The 18,215-nt window shown below is 41.9% G+C and overlaps 4 protein-coding genes across 4 annotated transcripts; 2 read left to right on the top strand and 2 right to left on the bottom strand.

Annotated features, from left to right (window-relative positions):
- Nucleotides 1-198: 198 nt before the first annotated feature.
- On the bottom strand, nucleotides 199-1,231 carry EAE97_006826 (uncharacterized protein; the record flags this gene model as incomplete). The annotated part of the gene is made up of 3 exons (XM_038877339.1): nucleotides 199-751; nucleotides 840-1,068; nucleotides 1,120-1,231. The coding sequence occupies 3 exons, from the start codon at nucleotides 1,229-1,231 to the stop codon at nucleotides 199-201; spliced, it is 894 nt and encodes a 297-aa protein (XP_038731529.1).
- Nucleotides 1,232-1,706: 475 nt separating this feature from the next.
- On the top strand, nucleotides 1,707-3,456 carry EAE97_006825 (uncharacterized protein; the record flags this gene model as incomplete). Its single annotated transcript, XM_038877338.1, has 5 exons — nucleotides 1,707-1,802; nucleotides 1,880-2,146; nucleotides 2,199-2,625; nucleotides 2,675-3,252; nucleotides 3,307-3,456. The coding sequence occupies 5 exons, from the start codon at nucleotides 1,707-1,709 to the stop codon at nucleotides 3,454-3,456; spliced, it is 1,518 nt and encodes a 505-aa protein (XP_038731528.1).
- Nucleotides 3,457-10,222: 6,766 nt separating this feature from the next.
- Nucleotides 10,223-11,178, top strand: EAE97_006824 (uncharacterized protein; the record flags this gene model as incomplete). The annotated part of the gene is made up of 2 exons (XM_038877337.1): nucleotides 10,223-10,298; nucleotides 10,442-11,178. 2 exons carry the CDS (start codon nucleotides 10,223-10,225, stop codon nucleotides 11,176-11,178), a joined length of 813 nt encoding a protein of 270 aa, XP_038731527.1.
- Nucleotides 11,179-12,284: 1,106 nt separating this feature from the next.
- EAE97_006823 (uncharacterized protein) lies at nucleotides 12,285-16,186 on the bottom strand (the record flags this gene model as incomplete). The annotated part of the gene is made up of 6 exons (XM_038877336.1): nucleotides 12,285-15,114; nucleotides 15,170-15,565; nucleotides 15,619-15,773; nucleotides 15,823-15,891; nucleotides 15,943-16,068; nucleotides 16,121-16,186. 6 exons carry the CDS (start codon nucleotides 16,184-16,186, stop codon nucleotides 12,285-12,287), a joined length of 3,642 nt encoding a protein of 1,213 aa, XP_038731526.1.
- Nucleotides 16,187-18,215: the final 2,029 nt, after the last annotated feature.

Raw genomic sequence — 18,215 nt, 5'->3', positions numbered from 1 at the left:
ATTTGAAATATTGAAATGGAAAAATAAGTGACGGAATCCCCCAACAAAAGAATCATTTGAAACACTCAAACACTTGCAACACGCGGAACTATTCAAAAGCAAAATGTTGAGATTATTTAACTAAATGAGATGTAGACCAATCTCATAAGAACATCCCACCCACAAACACGCAGCTGAAAACCCCCATTCCCACACCTCCTAGAACAATGGAGGAAACCCATGCTTCTCAGCCTGCAACTGCGCCGTCAACGCCACAGCTGAATTGCATCCACTAGCAATCGCAGCTGGGGTGGCTTTATACGGCGTGATACAATCTCCCGCCGCAAATACACCCCTCACACTAGTTTGATGAAAGGGCGGCGGCGCCAGGATATCTCCCGTAGGACTAAGACCCAGACCCAGCTGTTCAACAAACGGGCCTTGAACTGTAGTCTTTGGGTTATGGACCAAGAATGCTTCTTCTTTCTCCGAACCATCTGAGAAATGTATTTTGACCGAGGAACCGCCGTTATCATCGAGTCGTTGGATCTTGCGTGTGTCAATCTTGAATGGGGTTTTGACGAGTGGACTAAGCTTTGCGGCTATTTCTTCATCGCCATGTGTGTATAGAGTGACCTCTTCGCTGAGCTGGGCGACATTGGCGGCTATGATCATGTGAATACCGATCATGGGATTGAGGGGAGGAATAACGAGAACGCCTGTAGATTTTGCGCCGCGGTCTTCGTAGCCGAAGCAGAAAAGACAATGGAAACTATATGGCCATGAATAGAGGTCGTCAGTAACTAAACTAGTTTGGTGTGGTAGCTTTAGATGCTCATAGATGATTCATGCTGACTTACATTCTTTTTGTCCAGAGCTCAGCGTAGCCCTCGATTTCGGGGAAAGTATCAGTCATACCAACAGCCAGAATAACTTTTCGAAAATTCCATTCTTTTCTATTTGCGTCGATGAGGATGAAGTGAGAGTCTGTTTTCTTCTCGATGCTCGTAACGCCAATATCAAGAGATTGAATAGTAGAGTAGCGCGCCAAAATGCTATCTTTAGTTGCGGCTCGAAAGTCCTTGGGATCTTTATGATCTTAGGTAGGAACCATGTGCATATGAGCCGAGTTTTTATTACGGTAAGTTCGAGTGTCAAAGACCACGGCAGTATGGAGTTGGTGAGCAAGAGCACCGGCGGCAGTGAGTCCAGCTGGACCTCCTCCGATAATAGCAACGTCAATGAAATCCATGAAGATGGCTTTAATATTGTAGTGATGAGTATGTCAGTTTATTAATGATGTTGGTGGTGGAACTGGATAACTATATAGGAAAAAAGAACGGGAAAAGATATCCGAGATTATGCAAAACGTATGTTAAAATTCGCTCAATCGCAGTGAGCTACAATTCAAGATTGACTTGGCTATTATGAAGAGGCATTATTCTCTGTTATTCTCGGCCAGCCATTGATCAAGGTGATCAATCAATTATATTTCTGTTGGTAACAACAAATTAATGTATTGCGCCGCAAATCTGTTGGTATGTCACCGAGTAGAAGGCGCAGTAGGTAAGTCGTAGCCTTTAAGCATTGATTGAATGGCCATAATTATTCTGTGGAGGGCTACAGGCATATTATGTTTATCTTTTCATTCCCAGATTGTGAAATTCGAGTCTTCCTTAGAATTCTCATACATACATCATTACAAAGCTCTTAAAAAAAGTTCAAAGATGGAATTGTCTGAGAATGCTATTACCAAGCCAAATCGTACTCGCTTAACGCTTATTATGGTTGGCATTTGTCCGGCAGTTTTCCTTACAGGCATGGTATGGTAACCACACAAATTCCAAGCAGCCTTTTACCTTCTGAAGTTTCGGGAGCTAACTCTTCGCTTTCAACACAGGATCAAACCATATTAGCTACGGCAATCCTTGTCATCAGCGTCGAGTTCAACACATCACAAGATATTGGATGGTGGGCTAATGCCTATCTTCTCACTCTGAGCGCCTTTCAACTGTTCTATGGTAAACTTTACAGCCATTTTCCCATCAAATTTGTTTACCTTGTCGCTATTGTCATCTTCGAGATTGGATCCCTTATTTGTACAACAGCACATTCCTCCATAACCCTGATTGTCGGTCGAGCAATTGCTGGACTGGGTGCTGCTGGGGTTTTTTTCGGGAAGTGTGTTAATTACTACGAAAGTAATTCCGCTGGCCCAGCGTGCTGCGTACTTGGGTATCATGTCCGCTGCATTTGGATTGGCAGCTATCCTTGGACCGTTCTTAGGAGCTGTTATACTGCAACTGACTACATGGAGATGGTGTTTCGGCATTAACTTGCCGTTAGGAGCAGTAACGGTAATCTTGTGCGGCATCCTTGTACACACACCATCAGATCCAAGTGCACAATCACTCAGTCTCGTGCAAAAGGCACTACAGCTTGATATTCCTGGAACTGTATTCATGGTTGGATCTTTGATTTGTCTCCTCATGGCTTTACAATGGGGTGGCGCTGCCTATCCTTGGAGTGATGGTCGAGTCATCGCTCTTTTTGTCGTATCCGGTATCCTCGCTATCGCTTTTGTAGCTACGCAAGCGACAAAGATTGCCGGAAAGGCTCACACAATTCCAAGCAGCTTGGCGCTTAGTCGTGATATATGGCTAGCTGGAAGCTATACTATGTGTATAACGGGGAGGTGTCTATGTTGCCATTTTGTTTCTACCTGTATGGTTTCAAGACGTTCGTGGCCGATCACCTCTTTCTTCGGGTGAACTGTTGACACCGTTGATCGCTGGTTACGTTGTGGCTTCAATCTTGGCTGGAGGCATTACCAGTGGCTTCAAGTATTACAATCCAGCCATGATCATTGGAACTGCACTCTCGATTGCTGGAGCTACTTTACTCACTACCATCAACCTACATTCTTCTACGGCAAGGATTGTCGGTTTTCAACTTTTGTACGGCTTTGGGGTTGGATTTGAATTTGGTCAGCCAAGTTGTATCGTCCAAACACTGTTACCGGAAAAAGATGTTCCCATCGGTGTGACATTTATAACACTTGTCCAAAATCTCTGCGCCTCAGTCTTCGTGACAGTAGCACAAAGCATTTTCCAAGGGGAAATGCACAAGCGTCTTGAACCACTTTTGCCACAATCTTCCAACACGTCTTCTATCTTGCTGTCTGCATTACCCAGAATCTTGTCATCGTTACCATCAGAGACTCAAGAGACAGCAAAGATCGCCATTAGCGATTCCATAATTCGGACATTTTATGTGTCGCTGGCTTTAAGTTGTGTATCTGTTATTGGCGCTTTGGCTATCAAGTAGGTTCCTATGCAAGACGCTGCCAGACAAGATCTTGTTAAAGAAGATACATCTTCTCCAGAAGAGACCGCACAGGACCAGAATGGAAGAGAAGGTGTGAAAGAAAATGAAAAGCAGGTTGAAAAGCAAGATGTGAACATCACTACAGCTTAGTATCAGGCGATAGCAAAAACATCAACAATTGCAATTTTCTCGCGCAGTGTTAGTCGAGGTTGACATGTCGACGGGAAGAAATGAGCGGTATATAAAACGAGACTTCCTTAGGGTTCCTTCCCTATTTCAACACTTCAATCCTTTTCTCCTTTCCTTTCCTCTCAAGCTTAGAATCTTCTAATTTACCGTAATCGAAAAGACCTACCAAACCTTTCCTGGTTACTCGAGTACGACTTTATAACCTGTATTCTATGGGATGTAAATTTGTAACTCAAGTCGATAATATTAAACCGAATCTATTCAATCTTAACAGTATGAAATAATTTTGTGGTGTAAACTCAATATCAAAAAATCTACTCAAAATTATAAGATCAACGTGTTTTCAGTCAAGTCCCCTTTCTTAAAATCGTCGTTGAAAGGTTCTTTTATCTGTCCTTTTTGCAATATCCAATGATACTGTCAACTTCCAGAACCTCTCGAAAACTTTCAGGAAGCCATAAATCATCATTGTCCATGGTAATCGATGGTCTGGATGCACGTGAAAGAGTGGTAAAAGATCGAAGATGTAATTCAAAGCTATCCCTCCCTCCTACTTTCCCTTTTTATCACTCTTAAGTACCCCCTAAACCAACCACAAAAGCAATAGAACCGCGAATCAACTTCAGAATTGTAAAATTTAGGACTAAGACTATAATATAGATCAACTACACTTCGAGAGGAACCTATGATTAATTCCATCAACTCGAAACTCTGCAACAATCGGTCAATTCGAAACAATACACTTTCCCAATCTTGAATATTATAAATCTTGAAGAATACCTCTTTATGAATCATCTATTACATGATAGTAGATAAATATTAAATTTCCCAACTCGAAGTGACGCCCACCCCCTTTCTACCATCCGAGATTTATCAATTAACTTGTCCACAACACCATCTTCGACCAACCACAAAATTGTACTTATTATATTCAATTCATGGGGGCAAGTCCCCAAGCCCCCAAAGCTCGCTGCGCTCGAAGGTTTAAATTTTTGGGCTCATTCGAGATTCACCCTAGCAAAGATCTCCATCATCCATATGAGCTACGAGGTATTCTCATCAGCTTCTTCATTAGAAACAAATTTTATTTCAATCATGTTAATTTATAATTTGCGGTAGAATGAATTCTCCGAGACGAATAAATTGTTTTACATAGACGCCGACGAGGATAATGACAACAACAATAATAAATCAGCCGAGAAGTCAAACTTCGATTCTCGAAATGCAATATCAATACTCACAGCGATATAGCAGAAGACTCTTTCCTCGAACTCATCGAAGAATGAAGAATACATCATAGACTTCGAAAAGTGCACTCGATAATATCTCTTTCCAAGAAATCTTCACATCATTTCAAATGCAAAATCAACTCTTCTGATAAAGTTCTCATCACATAGTAGATATATCTATACACTGAAAAGAAAAAGGGTATAAAAAGCAGTCACTCCAGCTCCAGTCCAATAAACAAATAAAAGCAAACTCATATATTCCACAGCCTAGCAAGCAACCATTCCTATGAGTTTGAGAAGGATACGAAAGACGTAGCACCTACAATCTGCAGGTCCTGAATGTCAATATTGTGTCCTATCTAAAGAGCTGGCTATCGTACATCGATATTAGGCCTTGAACAAAGGCTATTGAAAGAGCTAGTCTTTTTCGCATTCGCCTAGCTTTAATACAGTGGCTATTAAATTGAAGTCGCTCACCTACGTTCATATAATTACATGCCTAGCCCAAGCCTGAGATTCAATACAATACAATACAGCAAAATCCACCCACCGATCATCCACCCCAAACTCCAAATTCCAACCCCAAAGATCCATCCATCTCCAGAATTCCTCCAAAGAACTACTCATCCCATCCCTCCCATCAATCCCCCATACCTACATTTAGTATCCCGAACACTCTTCCACAACCTCCACAACTCCCTCCTCCACAACACCCAAAAGAAAAAGAGATCCATAAAATCCACCCTCCAAGCCCTCAAGAAAAAGACCATCATGATCAAACACAGCACCTTGTACCTATAATCAAATGCATCCCCACCCCACCAATTATCAAGACCCAAACGCAAGCTTAAACTACGGTTGCAGGTATACGAAAGCGTAAAGCAAGCAAGCCAGTCAAGAACCCGATCAAGATCAAGCTCCAAAGAAGCATCCACCTCCATCCCCCTTTCCCCTGAAAAGAAAATCCATCTCAAATTTCAAAGAAATCCCCACTACAAACCCTTACCAGATGATCTGACGCCTCCAACTCCAATTCCCACTCCAAGCGCCAGAAATTTCAATCCGATTATATCTAAGATATACAAAGACCTGCTACATAATGAATCGATGATCGTGTGACAACTGGGTACCTATGGAATCAAGAGACGATATATATTTTGATATAAAGAACAATAATAGCTAGCTAGTGTTCATGTAGGTAGGACAGTGAATTGTTTCAGTAAATCTTATGATCGGTACGGGAAACATCACACATACACACAAACATCCACGCACTCACACATCCCCCAATGTATTCCCTTCCGCCTTGCCCCGAAATCAACAACACACCATACACCAACCCCGAAAGACTTTATACCCCAAATCACCCACATCAATACATCAACATCCATCAAATTTCCTATATCCCATATCCCATTCCCATATCCAAAATCCCAAAATCCCAAAATCCCTCACCCAAATACCGCCCGCCGAAGCAGAAACAACCCAACCCGGTCCAATCCAATACCCACCAACCTACCTATAGGGGAGGGGAGTGCAGAAGAAACCCCGAGATAAAAATATAAACCCTACAACAAATCTCTCGAACCTCAATTTAGCCACCCTTTCATTTCGATGCATAAAAGAGATAAAGCATATAGCATATCGCGATCATTCGAACCACTACAGGAATTTACTATCCCCCTATTCTTATCAAAAACACTACTAGATACCTAAACTAATGAACCAACCAGACGAAAGGAATACTTACAACCCCAAGAATCCGTATGAACTTCTATAGCCGATGTAGCCAGAAGAATGAGTCTGCACTCTCTTCCTAGTTAAAGCTCACCATGGTATTTAAGTGGAAATCACATGAATAGATATAGTATCAGCCTTTCTTACTAGTGATCTCGAAGTGGCACTAGCCTTGAACAAGTACTTTGAGTGGAGAAATAAACAATTAGATACACTTATTGGAGTTACACAGATGTGTTGCTCTGAAATTCGAGTATTGTATCTATGTAAATGATGAAACAAGAGGAGTTTTGTATATCTTTATCGATACTTTCACGAGTATTTTCCCCTTCAAAGGGCAGGATATTCTAAATAATTTTCAAAAAAAAAGTGTTCTTAGTATATGAATATAGGGAAATAGTTGTAAGTCGTTGAATTATTATAAGAAAAGTATATTGAGATTTGGGAACAAAATTCTCCAGCTTTTTCAAAGAGAAAAAAGAAAGAAAGAAAGAACCAAAACGGGGCTGAGCACCTGATACTAATGTCTGGGCAGTCATATCCTTCAAAACAGGGTCGATCCAAGGAACTATGCCAAATACCCAGATGTATCGAAGTCATAGACCACCAAAAGACGAAGAAGCGTGAAGCTTACCATTACTGTACAGTCCAGCCCAAGCTATCTTCATCCGATAATAGAACCCCAGAAGCTGTAAATATAGAGACGAGTAAAAAATGATCTTAGGGTTCACAATACTCCAAGCTACCTTAACCCAATTGCTTACCTCAGAAGCGGCAAAGGCGAAGAAAAATGAAACTATCGAAGGGCTAACATCGCTCCCAACTATCTCTATCCGTTCTCTCATCCGAGATTCGGAAAAACAAAATAAGAAACGCACAAAAACTCCCAAGATTTACCATCACTCCAGAGTCCAGACTCTAAACCATCTTCACCCGACCTCACATCTCAAACCCGTAAACACAAAAACAAACAAAAATGTCTACCATCACCCTCAGCTATCATTATCCAATCTCACCATCTCCTCCAAAGGAGAGCTACCTAGACATCCTAAGCCAAATCATCAATGCGTTTACAGTACTACAAACTCACAATACCACATATAGAAATTAACCCCAAGCCACATGATTTAGATGCCTATTCGGACAGTACCTAAACATCCCATCCGAATCAAACTATCACGAAAATATCATGTGCCATCACCCGGAACTTCCGGTCAGAAATTCAAATCATATGAAGTGACGTCAAACAGTTCATCAAGAATGTAAAGTAACGTGATACAAGGAACGAAAAGAACCATAATAATAAATCGGGTGGTAGGAACGATATTTAGACTCTCGAATCTAGAAGTATCAAAAAGTAATGTCTTTTCCACGTGTTGCCCGTGCTTAATACATCTAGTATGTTGATTGGTGTTGGTGATCTTGTAGTTGTTAGAGATGAATGGAAGGAAGAGGAAATAGAGTGGCAGGGTTAGAGATGGATGGTAGGGACTTTACCTATTGCAAGGTTGACGGATACTTAGAAACTTAGATACTTAAACACTCAAAATATACATATACCTCTCAATAATTAAATGACGCTCCGCTGGCTCTCCGAGGGCCACTGCCGTGGAGGCAGAATAATGGAGAGAGAGGAAGGAATGAATGTTTGAAGAAAAGATGGGTTGGTAACCTTATGGATGTATGAATGAATGAATGAATTGCACAATGTATGAAATGATTAGAGCCTCCAGTGCTTACTAATAAGATAAGACTAGCACGCCAAAAGAAGAAAGATCATGTGAAGAATCGCAACAAGTGCACGGACTGACACTGAAACTGAAGGGACACTACCTCGAGACTACGAGAGTAAACTTTGCTATGTATTTATTTAGAGAAAGATATGTTTCAGATATTTGGAAATTAGATGAGATGATATCTGATTGGTCTAAGAACGAGAATACGGATTCTGATACATAAATAATGCAAAGTGTATTTGTTACATATTTTTAAATGTCGAGAATAGTGGAAGTGAAGTAAGTATCTATCTAGTCATCCATCTGATGAATAAATGTCTTGATATGATGTAATGGTGAGTACAAAGCACAGACAGACAGATAGACAGATAGACAGAGCACAAGGTCAGCGGCACCCAAGATTACTTATCACTCACCCACTTGGGATTAAATATTACCCCGCTCCCGTTTTGCCCAAACTTGACTTGCATAGGTAGCTGGAGGTACTAGTATTGGTATTAGTATTGGTATTGGTATAGGTATTAGTCCTGGCATCAGAACTGGCATTAGAACTGGTATTAGTCCTGGTATTAGTCCTGGTATTAGTCCTGGTATTAGTCCTGGTATTAGTCCTGGTGCTGATACTGGTACTAGTACTCACCCACGTGTTACATACAGCTACTCTACTTTGGTGTGTATGCTGTGTGAGAGACGTGAGATAAATTGGAAGGACTACCGGTTGACCTACTTACTGCGAGTCTACGACGGATTACTCGATCCATATCTTCCACATCTTCGACATCTTCGATCTTTTCTGTACTTTCTCCACAGCAGTAGTCTCTTTTGGGAACGCGACTCCATGCATGATGCACGAGAAAGAAATCCCAAGAGAAATCATCTGCTGTAAGATGACGTTTCATGATTAGGAAATCATCGTACCATGTAGAGGATTAACAAAACAATTGGGCTGCCGCGATTTCCTGGTGAAATGCTAGAGCTAGTGGGTAGGGAATGAATGTGTGATATTGGTATGGGGGATGGAAAGTTGATATGAAGAAATGAATGAATAGATGGATGAGTCGATAGATGAATAGAACTTTTAACCATCTCCCATTATATCACTGATACTTATCTTTGTCCCATTATACAATCAAGAGATGTATGGCAACTATATTGAAAGTACTTCCAGCTAGTAGACACCTAATACCTACCTAGGTAAGCTCGTGGCGCAATCTACAGAGAGACCCATTCCGTAAACATCTAGGTAGGAAATTGGATAGTATAGAAAAACAGTAGCGACGACGACAACAACTCCATACAGTAGTATCGTACAGCTAACAGTAACTTTAAGGTTTGATTAACCTCATAGTCACACTCATACTGCTACCCGATCATGTCCAACCATCCACCACTTGATCCATATGCATAACATCTTCATCCTCTAAACTAACTCACATACTAATAACTCACACAAGTAAACTCATATTCACGTTCACAATTTTCCATTCACTCGACCCCTCCATTTCACAGGCCAAAAATAATACTCAGCTGCTCTTTATTTCATTTTACGAAGTCACACGAACATTGCTTGGTTTTGGCGAGATTCAATTTGTGTTTATCAATACGACGTAGACGAAGATAGCTAAAGTACTTTGGGGGAATCTACCAGGTACTCGAGTATATCTAAAGCCGGCTTGATCACTTTATTTTCTAATTTCTCTCATCTTCCATCTTCCATCTTCTATATCTACAACTACATCTCCATCTCCCTCTACAGCCGCAGCTTTCTTTACATTAATTCCCAAAGCCCAACCAACCCTGATGAGATAGCTCGCTTTCATTAGGTACCGAACCATCCCATACTCGGAAAACACTCACCCCGACCCCTTGAATAAAAGAAAGTGGGTGGCAAGGCAAGTTCCATCACCATTACCGGTCGGGACAAGAAAATAAATCAAGTTAAAATCTCAATCGAATCCATTCTTTTCCATCACAACCCACATCCACAACTCTTTTATCGATACCTTACCAAAAGCGCTTATGATCATGGCTGCTACTATGTCTTCCTCAGAAGCACAGGTTCTTCACAGTCCTCCAAGTCCTACCGCCAAACGTCCTAAAGGTATGTTCTTTATTTATTTCTAAAAAGTGCTGTGTGCGGATCTTACCCCGCTATTCCAAGATCTTTTTTTCCTATTGCGAAGACATGAATAAACAAACATGAGAATAAGAAACCAAGAAAAATAACTAACATCCCAACCAAAGGCATTCTCAAAAACTCCTTCCACCGCTCTCCCCCCTTCCAAGCCCCCATAACCACCTCGGCCCCTCCCATCACCTCGCCCAAACACGTCGCCGTCCCCAGCACGCCCACCACCTCAGCCATCTCGGACCACGACGTCACACTCCAAAACACACTCCAAAACGCTGGACACCGTCGCTCCTCATCCGCCAGCCGTCCCATTCGTCGTGCCTCCTCGGGTTCCACATACAACAGCAATGACGATTCGAATAACATGCGTCTGCAATGGGACGAGGCGAATCTGTATCTGACGGAGCAGGAGAAGAGCTCCACGATGAAGATCAACGAGCCGAAAACACCGTATGCGAAACACTACGATCCGGCTGAGGATGCGGACGAGATCCGCACGATTGATGCGGGCGAGATTGTGGTGGATGAGCTGGATAAGGTGAAGGGCGGACACAAGCGCAATCATCAACGGGATGAGGAGATCCCGGGATTGAGCTTGGGAGAACCGGAAGAGGCGGTTCCGGAGAGGGAAGTGGAGATGGGGGAGGGTGAGGAAAAGAAAGTGCATGTGGCGGGGGAGAATGGCCGTGATGCGGATGCGGAAATGGGCGGCATGACGGAGGAGGAGAGGGAGAAACATGAGAAGTTTGAGGCGATGAGGAGGAAACATTATGATATGGCGAATGTGGCGGGGCTTTTGGGACATCCGGAGGAGGTGGATGCGGAGGAGGAGGATGAGGAGATGAGGTGAGATGGGTGACTGCAAATACATGGGTTTATGAGAGAGAAAGAATGGATGGCACTGGTTGATTGATTGATACAATCAAGACACGAACATGAATTTACGAGAATGGACGGCTGGATGGAATGAAGCACGCACGATACGAATTTTACGGTTACGGACATGGATATGATTAATGGCATTTTTGGAGGAGAGGAGAGGAGAGGAAAGGAGAGGAGAAAAGGGTATCTAACCATTACCCTTAACTTTGTCTTTGTCTTTGTCTCTATCTCGACCTTTACCTTTTGTCGCGCGGGCTAGGCGTCATTTTATTTGTAAGTAGGTACTTATTCACCTAGGTAGTTTATACATTATGCATGTGCGATTTTATATATGCGATATTTGGGTTTGATTGTGTGATTTGTGATTTGTGATTTGTGATTTGTGATTTGTGATTTGTGATTTGTGATTTGTGATTTTGTAGATTCGTTCGAGTGGGTTTGAGGTATTTCAGCTCAGGTAGCTAGCTAGCTTGAGGTAGGTAGCTAAGGTAAGGTAAAGTGAAGTAAGATAATTGATCTATGGAGTAATTGAAATTTGATAGGGAGGCGAATGGAAGAATAATAGGAGTAGATGGACGGATGGATGGATCACCAGATGAATAGATGAATGAGTAAAGGAGAGTGCAAATATATATATCTCTCCCCCTCTCCCCCCCTCTCCCTCCTCCTCCAACCCAATCCTACAATTATATAGAAGTGAGGAATTCATACTTCTTGAAGAAGGGAGCGAGAGAAGAAGGTGTTCTCAACACAGTACAGAGAGTAATCAAACGGGTTAAAAAGTAGGAAGCTATCGAATGGAAAGATCAAGAGTACGTGGACATATACATTTCAATTCACATACCCAAAGAAGTAATTTACATCAATCTCAATGTTTTTGATCAAATTCTATGGTATTTTACAAATCAACTACCTGATTATACGCCATTGCTATGCATTTGGAAAGACCTTCGCTTAAATCCCCTACGCCCATGCCCCTCGTGATATCAAATTTTATCCTTTCCCCTCGCTTTCTCTTCCCTCCCTTTCCATTTCATCAACCTCATCAGTTAACCCCATCAAATGACCCCCTACTTATCCTCTCACATGACCCGAATGAGGGAACTCATCTTCTAGCTTCAATCTCACCAAGACATTCATACTCAGCATCTCCTGCACCAACAACTTCGCCGCATACGGCATCGTCATTGTGCTCACCCCCTTGGAACTCTTACACGTCTGACACCAACCCGAGTATCCCATCAATCCACAAGTTTCGCAAATATCCACCTGATGAGCATCACTACTCAACATAAGTCTCTCGAGTAACAATTGACTTGCACCATAAGCAATCAGACAATCTCTCTCCATCTCACCCAAACGAAGACCTCCATCTCTCGATCTACCTTCTGTAGGTTGACGAGTGAGAATAGCACGAGGGCCGCGAGATCGAGAATGCATTTTATCTTGAACCATGTGCTTAAGTTTTTGATAGTAGATGGGACCGAAGAAGACGTAGGCTGGTAGAGATTCTCCCGTGATACCACTTGTGACGAAATCCTTGCCCGAGTAACTAAATCCATTGTCGATTAAAATTTGTCCCATGACGTCAACATTGCTACCTCCAAAACAAGTACCATATTCGAGAGTGCCATTAATGACACCAGCTTTTCCAGAGAGCAATTCCAACATTTTACCAACCGTCATACGAGATGGGAAACCGTGAGGGTTCATGATAATATCGGGAGTAACTCCTGAATCCGCGAATGGCATATCTTCTTGATTGACGATGATACCAACAACACCTTTTTGACCATGGCGTGATGAGAATTTATCTCCCAACTCAGGTCGTCTAGTTTGACGAGTTTGAACTTTAATAACTCCGCTCTCATTCTCTGTTTGAGAGAACATGACCTTGTCAATGTAAGCATGATCGTGTAGTTTGTAACCCATTGGTGCAGGCTTCATATCGTTAAGGCTGAAATCATTGCCCATTCCAGTTGAGTTAGGATTTGAAGGGGACTCCTTATTTAGATAGACTTCTCCAGCATTAATTCTCTCACCAACTAACGCGATTCCATCAGATCCCAATATCCTGTGTTTTGCAATAGGTTTGCCATTTTCGCCAATAACTCTATCAGCAATACGATCTTGAGATCGATTAGGATACTTTTTCAATTGTGTTGAATATTTACGGAACACCTGACAACGTCCAAATCCACGATCACAGGAGGCTTTATTAAGAACAAGAGCATCCTCGATATCGTAGCCCGAGAAGGACATGACAGCGACTGTGGCATTTTGACCAGCTGGAAGTTTGTCATATTTGATTAACTCTATCGTACGAGTTTTGACCATAGGTTGTTGTGGATAGACCATAAGATAGAGTAAAGTATCAATGCGAGAAAATTGATTGTATGCAATGGCACCAATAGCTTGCTTACCCATCGCACATTGATATGTGTTTCTGGGAGATTGGTTGTGATGTGGGTAAGGAATAAGTCCTGCAACTGCTCCTAGCACAGTGAAAGGTTCGATTTCAAGATGCGTAGTCGCTTCGTTGATATAATTTTCTCTGATGGCGATATTAGAATCGTTCTCTTCATTACAGTCAACGTATTCGAGAAGTCCTTTGTACAAGAAATCGTCGAAATCCATTGTTCCTTTCCTAAGCTCTTCCAGGTGACGTTTCGTAACCTTAGGCTTTTGATTCTCTACAATAATCAGAGGTCTGCAAATTCGACCTTCATCTGTAGCAATATGAACAGATGTGCTGTGATGGTTGATAAAAATGCTGATATACTCCGAAATACGGCCCATACGTCGGAACTTTCTGAAGGAATTAAGGAATTTCTTGGGTTGCCGAGTGAGTGCGAGAGGCGTTCCATTAACGAAAATAACGTAAGCTCCCTTCTCGTAGATTTCTTTACCGCTCATGGATACGATGTCTTCTGCACCAAGAACGAAAGTTAATTTTTTGACAGGCTCTTCATCATCGTAAGTAGTAATGTGAGTCATGAGAGCTAAATTTTTAACCAGTCCACAAGCTTCTCCTTCAGGAGTATCAGATGTACAAAGCATGCCAAACTGAGAAGGTTGTAAAGCTCTCGGTCCACTGACTTTCCGAGTCTTCTCAAACTGACTGCTGATTCTAGTCATCATTCCAAGAGCACTGATGTAACTGAGTCTACTGAGGACGTGCGTAACACCGGCCCGTTCCATCTTGAATCGTTTCAAACTCCAGTTTCCCGTCGAAATAGCACGGTTCATACCAATGGTGATGTAGTTGCCGTGAGATTGCATGTGATTGTATGCATCAAACTCCATTCCCCTGTTAGGTTTTTTCAGAACTTTATCAATGTTCATTTTCAGATCAGTGTTGAACTTTTTGAACAAATCTTCGAAAAGCAAAGAAAGAAGTTGTCCAGCAAGTTCCAAACGCTTATTACCAACGTAATCTCGGTCATCAACGAGCGTTGGATTAACCATGGCCATGAGGACTCGGCGAACCATAAAACAAATATAAAGCGCTTTTGGGCGAAAGTCTAGACCAACAACCGGAACGTGTGTGATTATAATATTTGCGAGCGCTTCAAGAGCATCATTAACATAACTGCGACTCCGTGGTCCCCCTCCCGGTGCTCGGGCTCGGCTACCCATTTTGACACGAGATCCTATATATTCAAGAGCTTGATGTTGAGTATGAACACCAAGCTTGGTGGCTTCTTCAAAATTTACTGAAAACTCGTCTTGATATCTCTCATCGGATCCAGCGACTAGGAGTAATAATTCGTGATCTGATTGGATTCCCATGGCTTTCAATACAATCACAATCGGCAAAGCTTCTGTTAAGATATTATGCTGAAGAGAGATTCGCTCTTTTTTAAGCATTACATAACTTTTTGACTTGCGCTCATGTGTAGAACTGTTCGAAAGTTAGTGATATTAGGTTAGAGAACTGTGGGCAAATATTCTCTGACCTAGTAACGGACGCAGAAACGATTCCTTTCTTAGGGTCTGCTTCGATAATAACTCTGTTTTTGCTGAGTTGCTCTTGAACAAGAATGACTTTCTCTGTACCATTAACAACGAAATACCCTCCAGGATCCAAAGCACACTCGTTCATGTGAGCCATCTGGCGATCATTCTTTCCAGCCAGCCGACATTTTGAACTCTTCAACATGATAGGCATTCTGCCGATTGCGATATTCTTCCTAGCTACTATAGTCCTTCCTCGCATGTATTTGATGTCGACTCTAATTGGCGCAGCATATGTCATATCACGAAGACGGCATTCATTAGGTGTAATTTCATTTTGCGGTTTGCGATCATCATAGTCCATTCGTTCCGGCTCGCCAACACGAATATCAGTATATCTGCTAATTGTTAGTGGATTTCACACAGATTCCCGGACAACGTTTCAACTGACTCCAACCAAAATTTAGGGTCGACGTCGCTGGTGACTCTTTTATTTGCCTTGACAATGTCTTTGATTTCATGCTCGACGAAATAGTTGAAGGAATCAATATGCTGTTTAACAAGACCTTTGACTTTTAGAAAAGCCGGTACAAGATTCCATTTGTCCTGAAGCGCATTAGAAAATATTCCAGCAATTCCTCGACTCTTTCCCTACCTTTGCAGTACTAATCGGATCCGTCAAGCTTTTTCCATCGTAGAATGGTTCGAGTAAAGCAGCAAAGCCCTATAATGATCGTCAACGAAAAATTCAGAATCGATTGGGAAGAATCTGTACATCGTCATCTCTCTTAGGCGCAGGCTCCACGACAGCAGGAGCTTGCCTAGTTTTCGTCGCCCTCTTACGCTTGGGATTTTCGGTTTCTACTGAGGCTCCATCAACTTCTGGCGCAGATTCTTGAGCCTAGAACTTAAAGTAAGTCGTCTGCCATAATAACACGATTGAATTTGCTTACCTTCTTCGCAGAGCTTTCCTCAACTGGAGCTTCTACTAGCCCAGCAGTCTTCTTCTTGGGAGGCATCTTGAATTGATGCTTGACATGTGTATCAGCAAGATTTCGTCGGCGAATTTAAAAGATTCAAAAATTAATTTATTGGGTTGGTCACCATGAGAATCGGTCAAAGTTTATTTTAGGCCGAATACCCCGCGAGAATCAGCCAATTACACGATAAGGCTGAGATATGTTTCATGCAAGGCTACCGTAACCTTATCAGTTTATCAGGCTACACGTAGGAGGAAGAAGAAGCCAAAATTGATCACCCCAATAAATTTTATAATAAATCAACGGTAAATAAATTTATGAAAATTAACAGTCTTGAGCAGATCCTCGAACAGTCTTCAGTTATGGTACTATTGAAGCTTTCAATCTTCTGGATAGAATTAGAATATTGGATTGAAGAAGGATTTCGCCAACCGCCAATTCCGGTCTTTCTCTTACGAATAGTCAGACTGCTAGACAATTGGAACGATCAGCTAATTTCACACTACATGATCTGTATTTGAATACAGCTTCCGTATTAATACATATCAGTTGTTCTAACTGAAGTTGAGACAATCGAGTGGTTGTATGGAGTTTATTGTAATAGATATCTGATCTGAACCTACCCTTCTTCGCACTATTGCATACTGTTATTACTGCGTCTGCAAGGCACGACTACAATAGTTCTACAACTCTATCCTTTCTTGTATGCAACGTTCTACATATGCTGAGACGTTGCTCGGCATCAACAAATGTTCTTCTTCCAAGATTGTAAATTTGGAACATATGCCTCACCTCTAGATTTGGGTTTCTTGCTACTTTTTGCTCTCTATCATTTGCACGCCACAGAGCACAACCCCACTCTCAGTCACTGATATTATTGTGTTGTGATGAGTTGAATAAGAAGATTTTTGACTCACAACGCAATTGCAAAAGGAATGTTGATGATTCAGAATGAGTTCCTGAAATTTGCTTCAGAGGAGCTTCCTGGTGTTTTAAGGCTCCGAGGAGACTAACGTCATTACAAGCTGCAGTTGACGTGCGGTATGATTCGAGGATTTCGACTTGCATGCAGAAGATCGTGACAAAAATTGATTGGAGACGCATTAGGTAGCTTTGGTACTCCACACATCAAGACTTTTGCCACTGATTGAGTGGATGGTGGAATAAGAGAAGGACTTAAAGAGGATAATAGTGATTGTTCCTGCGAGGAATTGTGGATTTAGAGTTCTACGGATCCTGAAGATGCATACCTAAGTGCTCAAAACTCAAGTACATGATGGATTAACAGTCGATCTAGATGAGATCATTAAACAGCGACAAGAATATAGTACGAATTTGAATGTGTGCATTGGATTTGTGCTTCGAAATTGAAAAGAGGCTGGAGAGGCTCATAGATCAAGCCTTTTGATAGGATACATGTGGAAGTAGACCTCCCGATTACGAAGACTGGGGGGAGGGCTGTAAATGTTTCATCAACGCCCCCGCCTCAAAGTAGTATCGAAAGTATTTGAGATTGGGGATCATGGCGCCCCGTGATTACCTTGATATTTCCTCATTTTGCTCATTGCACGAGAATGCGATACATCGCATTCACATTCACATTCACATTCACATCTCATTAATCTTTTTCAAGAGCTTACCGTTACCGTTGGGAAATAAAGTAAAGGAGGTTGGGCAAAAAGGTGCTTGAGTGCCTGCCAACATACAGAAGTTGCTGCACGTTACTGAAAGTTTAAACCCCCTGATCGATTGGTCAAAATAGCAAGCTATTACCCCTCGAATGAATCGAATCAGGGTCCATCTTAGTATTAATGCGGGAGATGGTGAGAAGGAAACGAAAAAGGGGAAAATCTTCAATGGAATATATATACATCCGTATGTATGTATATATATAAACGCTTTTCAGAGTCTAAATCATGTATATATATGCAATTGTTAAAACAAGCAGATCAAGCTGGATACAATCAAATTTTGCCCACTCGATTGTTTCTTATCGAGGTTATAAAGTGGTTGTACGTACACTCCTCTATCGTCGAGACTGGGTACTGATCAAAACTCGGTTGGATGC

Source organism: Botrytis byssoidea, assembly GCF_014898295.1.
Source record: "Botrytis byssoidea strain MUCL 94 chromosome Unknown BBYS_013, whole genome shotgun sequence".
Taxonomy (NCBI): domain Eukaryota; kingdom Fungi; phylum Ascomycota; class Leotiomycetes; order Helotiales; family Sclerotiniaceae; genus Botrytis; species Botrytis byssoidea.
The sequence above is the reverse complement of the archived record's forward strand: the minus strand, read 5'-3'. Positions and strand labels throughout refer to the sequence as shown.